At 39.3% G+C, this 9443-nt stretch overlaps 1 protein-coding gene across 3 annotated transcripts; it reads left to right on the top strand.

Annotated features, from left to right (window-relative positions):
* Positions 1-10: 10 nt before the first annotated feature.
* Positions 11-8168, top strand: LOC140573709 (solute carrier family 25 member 45). 3 transcript variants are annotated; one of them, XM_072693232.1, is made up of 6 exons: positions 11-596; positions 4399-4442; positions 4531-4602; positions 5226-5414; positions 5988-6240; positions 7332-8168. In XM_072693232.1, the coding sequence occupies exons 2-6, from the start codon at positions 4428-4430 to the stop codon at positions 7619-7621; spliced, it is 819 nt and encodes a 272-aa protein (XP_072549333.1). In that variant the 5' UTR covers positions 11-596; positions 4399-4427; the 3' UTR covers positions 7622-8168. The 3 variants fall into 3 exon arrangements, with proteins under 3 accessions (XP_072549333.1, XP_072549343.1, XP_072549325.1); XM_072693224.1 differs by lacking the exon at positions 11-596 and adding an exon at positions 3912-4264; XM_072693242.1 differs by lacking the exon at positions 4399-4442.
* The last annotated feature ends 1275 nt before the right edge of the window (positions 8169-9443 follow it).

Here is a 9443-nt window from a genome sequence, read left to right on the forward strand (position 1 = left end):
TAATAAATTAACACAAATGTTGAAAAACCTGCTTTCTTTTTGTCCAAAACAAATGAACTCTGTAACGTAGCTAATAAAAAGTGAATTAGCTGAAAGGGGTGCCCCTATATATATATATATATATATGAATGACTGGGCCACTGTTATCATTAAAAAGACAATTACTTTAAGAATATTTATGCATGTAAGTGGTTACAGTATGCTACAGTATTACCTGTCCTCAGTCCTTCTACAGTGTGTATTTCTTATAGGCCTGTTATTTTGACTCAAGTACAAACCTATCTCCTTCTGCCTCGGGGTACAGGGATAACCAACACTCCCATTTGTGTGATTTAAAATTCGACAGGCTGAGAAAGTAGCTTTTTTTATTATTCATGTCTGCAGTCTGGGCAGTGTCTCGTAGGGGGTTTAGAGGCGGTTCAGAGGGTCGTGTTGTTCGGCTGTCTGTATCCCACCCCCCAAACAGACTGCTTACTGCCGCCCGGTGTCAGTAGAGAGGCTTTCTGCCTTTTCTACGGTCTGGTAAAAAAACAGACCCGAGCTGAGGTGGTCCCTGGTCCGTGTCCCACTGCTGGGTTTTAAGCTGTTCAAATGAGGTAAGAGCGCTTCCAGTTTACTGCTGAAACCCGCTGGCTTTAGTCTGCTCCAGCCTGGATGGCACTGGTTTGCAGTGGCTGCGGCGCTTGAGGGTCGCTAACTCACATAGGATATGTTGCTTTAGCTGATGCTCTTTCAAAGCCTAATGTAAGCTGTTTCACGCTTAGTGCTGGACTACAAAATGCACTTTATACATCAGCAGACACAGAAACACTGCTCCATTCACCTTAGTTAAAACTGGAGAGCCGGAGGTGATGGTCCTGCTGCATTTCACTTACTTTGCATCTGTGAGCCTCTGTAGTTTTCTTGGGCGCACGTGGATTACATTAGAGGGTGTCTTTGCTGTCTTTCCATGAACTTTGCTCAGCTAAAAATCCATCATGACATTCCTTTCAGTCTGTTTTATGATTTGTAGCTTTCATGACTGCCTACATCTGCATGAGCCTTTACCTTTTTCTAGACCCTGCTTAGAAAAATCAAAGAAACCATTAAATATTTCTGTTGGATTGTGTTGGTTTAGTGGTGTCTCATGGTCATTAATGCTATGTTGTGTTTTCCTGATCTTCCCCAGTGGATTAACACCTGCTTCCTCAAGATTCACTAATAATGGCTGATTCTAGACATAGTTGAAGGTTTTCTGAAGGAGGAATCCAGTGGTCTGTAATGGTATCCATAAGTCCATGTCCATTTGAAGGCAAAGCCACCTGGTTTTAATCATGTTGTTCGAGTTGTATAATATGAAAACGTATTGAAAATGAAACGCATTACTTACGCCATTCTCATTCTCTTTTCACACCTTGTGTGCAAAAGTATCCCGACTCCACAGCCCACTGAGGAGGTATAACCAACCACACAGTGGTTGGTGTGGCCACTACTTACCACTACCTGCCACTGAGTTACAACACCCTGTGGGAGACCAGGGTTCGATTCCCAGTCTGGGTCACTGTGCTGCGCTACACCAATAAGAGTCCCTGGGCCAGACTCCTAACACTACATTGGCCCACCTCTGTGATATGAGTAACCTTGTAAGTCACTCTGGATAAAAGCGTCAATGTATACATTTACATTTACATTTACGGCATTTAGCAGACGCTCTTATCCAGAGCGACTTACAAGGTTACTCGTATTACAGAGGAGGGTCAGTGTAGTGTTAGGAGTCTTGCCCAAGGACTCTTATTGGTGTAGCGCAGCACAGTCACCCAGCACGGGAATCGAACCCCAGTCTCCCACATGGTGTGGTAGCTCAGTGGCAGTGGTGTTATCTGTTGCGCCACACCAACCACCATTGGTGTATAAAGCCCCCTTGCTCTGGACTGTGCAGCACTGGGTTAGGGAACTCTGTTTTGTCTCTGATGGAGCACTGTCTAATACCATCATAACCATTATGCATATATCCACTATGGATTTACTGTGGTTTTCCATCGTAACTGATCTGAACTACTATAGTTTCTAGTCGTGACCATGTTTATAATATGATACTGCCACGGTTCTCCTATGGTGGATGGTAAACCATGATTCTACCCATGAAATAATATGGTCACTAGGCTCATACTGTGAAACCACCATGGGTTTATTATGGTAGTTCATGGTAACTATGCCTGTCGTATGGTAAGACAAGCAACTACCATTAACTACTGTTGCACATAACTGTAACTGTGATACTTTTATAGTTTGACTATGGTTGTTCACAGTAACTATGGGCATTGCAGAATTACCCATCCTTCTACCCTGAACTACTGTGGTTTCTTGCAGCAATAATGTCTGTATACTATGGTAATGCCATGGTTTTGCTCTGGCAGTTCATGGTGGCTATAGTTTTGTATGGTAAACTATGACTATACCATGAACTACTATGGTGCTTTATAGTAACTGTTTTTATACCATGAATCAATGCTTCAAGGTAACTGTTGTTTTTATAGATTATATTATATTATATTATTATAGGGTAAACTATGATTATATCATAAAATACAATGGTTACTTATGGGAACTAAGTTTATACTGTGAAATCACAATGGTTTTATTATGCTATTTTATTGTAACTACAGTAATTGTGTGGGAAGACATGGTTCTACTGTAAACAACAGTCAGTGGTGCCTAATGGTAATTGTGATAGGTTACTGCCATGGTTGTACTGTGGTTGTTCGTTGACTAATAGAGGGCCTTTTGGTAACAGAGTTGATAATCTATTAAACTATGACACTGCTGTGATTTACTGTGACATTCTGTGGTAACTCTATGGTTGTTATACTCTTAATTATGACATACCAAGATTACTGTTATTGTAATAAAATGTTATTGTATCATCTTAACAATGGAAGTGTTTGTACATCAATGGTGATTACTTTTTGAAATAACCATTAACCAGTTTATACACATTTTAATTAGGAGGTCCTTTATAATTGTCTTAAAATGTTTAAAAATATATATGTTTATAAAAGAGCAAAATACAGCACAATGCATTTGTAGTTTTAGACATTATAGAACTCAAATATACAACATAAATAGAAACTTAATACTTTAAGACCATTTGTATGTGAAAGGAAGTCGTGGTACTTGCAAAGCTGTATACCCATGTTCAGCTATGATGCATAGTAGAAATACCATGATAGTGATACTGTAATACTGTAGGAACAATAGTTAATCCACTGGTACAATTGTTTTATTATTGTTGTTGTTAAACTATAGTAGAGATACAATAGTAGTATTAGTGTTATTAGTGTTATTTTTTGGACAGTTATGAGACCGATACCATAGTAACTATATTAATCATATCATAGTTTTCTTTCTGCCAAAATAAACATTCAAACCATAGTATTTCTTTTTGTAAAACTATAGTGATAAGAATGTAGCAACTATGCCAGTGTTCTTTTCAGGAAGCTACATGTATTCTATGATTTAATATCGATTGCTGTGACTTTATGTAAGTGAATGGTTTGAGTTGTGAACAGGAGTATCTGACCTCAGTAATGCGCTTAATGCAGAATCTAAATGAATCCTTAAAGCAATTTTCCATCTTATTGATGATTATACATCGCCCCCTGAGGGAATTAAAACAGGTTAATTTTGAAGCTTAAAACTATTTTTTAAGGGAATAATGTGTAAAATACCTTCCTTTTGAAAATCAGTCAATAAAAAGCTTTTAAGGGTAAAGATCTTTTTACAGCTAATGATTTTTAATGGATTAATTTGCTGATTATTTTCTCCATTAATCGATTGATTTTTTGATTTTTAAAACAGTAAGAAATTAGTGTGATTCTCTGTTCAGCTGCACTTTTTTTAGTACTGGTATTAAACAGTATGATAACCATCCATTTTCATACCATGGTATAACTTACAATGGTATACTACTACAAAAGTATACATACTTTTGGGCATACTGTATTATGTAGTCCAATTAGAATTAGCAGATTTGTTGGCAAACTGCTAAAATAAGAAATTTTCCTGGACAGTCCGAATGCCTCTGGTGAATCTTAATCATAATTCCACAGAGTCTCAATTCGTCTTAAGGTGTCTGACACATGCTCATTAAAGGTTGCGGTTATGTTTGTTGTAAATGTGCTACATAAATTGAAAAGTTCACTTTATTAAACACACTTAAATATATTGCATCTTAGCTGAACAGGTACCATGACTTTTGTGGAATTCATCGCGGGATGGGTTTCAGGTATGCTTTCCTTTAGACTCTTTCAGTTCTTCCTTTTTTTGCATAAGAAAATAGGACTACAAGAAGAGGTTTAACAAAAGTTTTTTAAAGTGTCATGTCAAATATAATAAAAGCTTAAAAAAGTTGTGTTTTAGGTGCAGTAGGGTTGGCTGTAGGTCACCCCATGGACACTGTAAAGGTGAGGAACTCTTTCATTGAAGTGCACTGTTTTGTGTTTCTTAACAGCAGAAAGTTATTTTTAGTCTCCATTTGTATTTTATGTGTAGGTGCGCCTTCAAACTCAGTCCACCTACAAAGGGATATTTGACTGCGTCGTCCGAACATACACACATGAGGGGGTGAGTATCAAAGAAATGTTTTTCATGGACTTCTGAAGGTGCATACTGCTGTCATAAAGTTAAAGTGATGACTGTAAGGTGAAAGGATGTGTGTTCTCTTTTATTATCTCTAATTGGAACCATTTAGATATTAGCAGTAGTCAGTTTGGCTGTGTATTTTCAGCTGTGTGTGTGTGTGTGTGTGTGAACCATTTCTTAAGATGTTCTAACTGAAGAACCTCCAAGTTCCTTGAGGATCTTGTACTTTTAACAGTGTAGAACCAAGGTTTGGTTCCAGATTTCATAATTTGTTTAAAGTAGCTCACCTGATTAACTTAACAAAGCACTCATTACCCAAATAAAGTGCTGAATGCTAGCAAATATACTAAAACTAAAGATTTCTCAGTGGTAGTCCAAAATCATGTGGTCATTGGTTTAATAGTCAGAATATTTTGTCCCAGTGGCCATATTGTGTAAAAATTTACATTTCTGTACCAAAAGGTCTTGTCTAATTTATCTATCATGAACCCTAGCATGGCCCTCATCAAGGGTTTTGAGAATCGACCACAGAAGGTATCACCAGTATGGCTATAAAAGTTAATTAGTGACTTTCTATCTCTATCTGTCTCTTCTTGCTTGCTCAGTTCCATGGTTTCTTCAAAGGCATGGCATTCCCTGTCCTCAGTGTCGCAGTCAGCAACTCTGTGGTCTTTGGTTCCTATAGCAATGTCTTGGATTACATCACCCAGTCTCAGCACAGGGAGCGTGACCAAGGCAGCAAGGCACCACTGTGGGCTGTCTTCACCGCTGGATGCTTCTCAGGAGTAGTGCAGGTAGTTCTTTTTATACCCCCCCCTTTTTTCTCCCAGTTTGGTAGTTCCAATTGGTAGTGGCAATTATCCCACATTTCATAGCTCCCCTAGTACTAGCAATGCTCCAGACACTGTGAGAGTAAGGACTTATCACATCTCTGCCGATACACAACCTCCAGCTGCTGATGGCAAAGCACATGGCCCGGGATTCGAACTTGCGACTCCCTGGCCATAGTGGTTGCGCATTACTCCACTGAGCCACTCGAAGCCAGCACAGGTAGTTCTAAAAGTAAATTGCCATTGTGTCATATTCCCAAAGTGTGTCATGTTGCCATTGGCCTTAAGGTTAGAGAAGTGGACTTAGGACCAGGATGTCACCGGTTCAATCCTCTGAACTGACAGGAAGTGTAAGGGAGTAAAGGAACAGCTCTTTCTCCTTCCCTCAACATTTGTGGTTGAGACACCTTTAAGCAAAACATACACTACTATATACACTATGTATGTAAGTACATGGTCTCAAGTTTAGTGCGTAGCAATGATAATGAGACCGTGTATCCCACTGTATTAACCCCACTGCATGACCTTCTCAACCAGGTGCTGGTCACTGCCCCAATCGACCTGGTGAAGGTGCGCTTACAGAGTCAGATTGGAAGACACTCAGGGCCGGGTGGAGTTAAGTACCGCAGCCCCTGGCACTGCATGGCCGTCATCTTCAGGGAGGACGGGGCGAGGGGGCTTTTCAGGGGGATAGGGGCTCTAGCCCTGCGTGACGTTCCCTGCTACGGACTTTACTTCCTTCCCTACGAATTCACTTGCAGGAAGCTGACAGAAGAAGGAAAACAACCTAGTGAGTGTTCAAAGAAGTGGAGGATAAATAGTGGGGAGTGTGTCTGGTTTTAAAGCAGCATTATGTGAGAATTGTTTGCTTCTGGGCTGCCCCCAAAGGTCAGAAAATCTGAAAATCAAATGTATTTGTATAGCCCTTTTACAACTGGTGTTGTCACAAAGCAGCTTTACACAATCAGTAGAGCTAAGCTAAGATATAAGCTAACCCTAAGCTACCCTAAGAATTTGTGCTTTAAGCTACCCATAAAGGACACATTTTACATGTGTATTTTACAAACTGAGAGACACAGAACCGGCATCCGAAGTAAAAGGCTCATGTAGACTGAGGCAGTAGAGTTATACTACGGGATTTTACGCAAATGTGGCTTGACGCATGTGGTGACGCAGCATTAACCAGTTCCCACAAGTGTTTTCCTGTCCACTTCAAAAAGTTATATGTAGTTTCTGGTGGGACGAGCCTGGAAAAATGCTACATTAATGCTGCTTTAATATATTAATACTTCATTTAGCAAAAAACACAGCACCTAAAATTGCATTACTCACAGAGTTACACAAAACACCAAGAGAAGCTGCACGTTGGGTGGGGACATCACAATTATCTTTCCTCTATATGGCCCAATAGTGGTCTGGCCTATCTTTAGACTGTATCGTAACTGCTCCAAATAGAGCACATTAGCAAAGTCTCTAATCCATGCTTCAAATGATGGTGCAGCTTCCGATTTCCAGTGTTGTAATATTAATCTGTTCAGCACATTATTTAGCTCAAGTCCGTTTGTCAGATTTCTACCCTGCTAGAGCCTCCCTATACAACTGTAAGTACTGTCACTGAGAATAGGTGCTGTGTAGGAACCACAAAGTGGTGGTAGACCTAACATGGGTGGATTTGCACACACAGCTATATTCCAAAGTCTAGTGGAAAGCCTTCCCAGAAACATGAAGGCTGGTACTGCAATGAAGAAGGGCCCACCTACATATTAATGGAATTTAAAGTTTAAATCAAACATGACTTGTAAAATATCAAAGGAAAAAAAGATAAGTGAGAGCATGTCTACTGCAGACTGTTCACTTATGGACTGTGTGCATTTGCACTAGGTACTTATGCCATTTTAATGGCTGGAGGGATCGCTGGCGTGGTGACGTGGTCTTGTGCGACGCCGATGGACGTGGTGAAGGCTCGACTCCAGATGTCTGGGGCTGGCGGCCGGGTGTATAAAGGCACCCTGCACTGCATCACTGCCAGTCTGCGTGAAGAGGGCATCCGAGTGTTCTTCAAAGGCCTCCTCCTGAACAGCTTGCGAGCTTTCCCTGTCAACGCCGTCACTTTCCTCAGCTACGAGACGCTCGTTAGGTCCATGACTGCTTTACCTTGTGCTCAGGACTGATGTGGAAGGCGACATATCTGTGTACTAAAGTGCCTGGTATTCTTCTCAATCTGCTCGGTTTGCTGAGGAAGTAGTTGAACCCATGTGCTGTTGATCATCAACATGAGTATCTGCTTGACACTTAACCCACACTCTTAGAGTTCACTAAGTCTTAGTGGCTAATGATTATGTGAGGTTGAGGGGGGGTGGGCGACAGTCACAAGACCTAGACTTCTGAAAGCAACTGCTTTTTATGCATTTCTTAGCACAGTTACTGCATAGGTTATTCCATATCAGGGTCAAATTACATGTACATATCTGATACATACATACAGAATAACTTGGCAGTTTGCAGAATAACTAATGCTGTAAGGATGTTATTTTGTGGGGTTTCACAGAAGGGATATAGGATGTGTTTTCTGACCTCAGTGTTCCAGGAATGTTCCCAGGGTACTGAATTATGGTAAATGTTGCAGAATTCTTTATCCCTATCCTAAAATCTTTTGTATTTGCATTGATTTACCTCACATCAAACTTTACATTTGTAAATAAAAGTGGCTGAAACAAATATATCCATGTCCTCTAAAGAAAAAAAGAATACACTGAGTCATTCCTGCTCAGGTGTTATAATGTGTTACTACCTCATGTAACGGTTTAGCACTCCAGACCAAAATGCAGTAGTGTAATGAACTATGGACTATGGCTTGAAAAGGTGTTTTTTATTTTTTTATTTTTATAACATAACTAAGTTCAATGTTTTTTTCCTTTTGTGCTGAAACAGCATTTTACGTCACATTTTATGTTTTTATGTATTTTAAGTATTTTGTAGCTTGCCTACAAGACATGCATGCATTTTAAATATATTGTAACATTAAAATATAAATGTTAATGTAGGTTTATGTCAGTTGTCAGCTGTATTTAATTTCTTTGCAGTAGTGGGGGGACAGACACCAAAAATCGCATTATCTACAATACAGATTTATTTATGATCTTAAAGGCCCAGTGCACACACATTTCATGTTTTATGTCATGTTGTGTAATGGTAACTCGTAATGTGTAATAGTAATAATAGGTTTGGTGACTGTTTGCCTTACAGCACCAATCCTGTCCCTCTCCACTATAAATATATTAAAAAATATGTTTACAGACCAAAATGTATCATGAGACAAGACCATCAGGAAATGTGTTTTTTTTTTTTATATATTTGATGTAATAGCTTTTTTGAGGTAGCGTTAAGAGGCATTGCTGTCACCACTGCTGTCAACAATTCAGATTTCTCTATAATGGCACATTTCTCACCAAACCCCTCAAGTCCTTTGATTTTTTTGACATTCAGTATAGTATATGTCGAATGTTGTGTATCTTTAGTTTCTAGTTACTCATACTGATTTTTATATGTGGTAGTATCTAAGCTTAGAAGTATATTTTGGGCTCTAGCCTATTTATACAACCTCTGGAAATTTTCTAAATGGACAACCAAGCATTTCTGTATGTCGCTCTGAAATAGATATAAATCCATAAATCCTTGTAAAATATCAAAGGATAGAAAGAACTTTTAATGGTCTTTTTTGATGAGTGAGGTCATGTCTGCTGCAGACTGTTCACCTATGGACTGTGTGCATTTTCAGTAGGTATGCCATTTTAATGGCTGAAGGGGTCGCTGGCGTGGTGATGTTTGACACCGATGAACATGGTGAGGCTTGACTCCAGATGCACACAGCCTTTGTACATTTATGCCATTTATCCGTAAATGCCATAATTGTACATTTAAATGGCTTTTTTGATTTAATGATCAGATTATTCTAAAATTAAAAAAAAGAAAAATGTTTGTGGAATTCTCCTT

The sequence above is a fragment of the Salminus brasiliensis genome, chromosome 1, assembly GCF_030463535.1.
Source record: "Salminus brasiliensis chromosome 1, fSalBra1.hap2, whole genome shotgun sequence".
Taxonomy (NCBI): Eukaryota; Metazoa; Chordata; class Actinopteri; order Characiformes; family Bryconidae; genus Salminus; species Salminus brasiliensis.

Excerpts from the sequence above, each read along its gene's own strand:
- LOC140573709 (XM_072693224.1), top strand. The coding sequence starts at position 4,228 with ATGACTTTTGTGGAATTCATCGCGGGATGGGTTTCAG. Across the intron at positions 4,603-5,225 it reads GAACATACACACATGAGGGG|TTCCATGGTTTCTTCAAAGG; the intron begins GTGAGTATCAAA and ends TTGCTTGCTCAG. Across the intron at positions 5,415-5,987 it reads GCTTCTCAGGAGTAGTGCAG|GTGCTGGTCACTGCCCCAAT; the intron begins GTAGTTCTTTTT and ends CTTCTCAACCAG.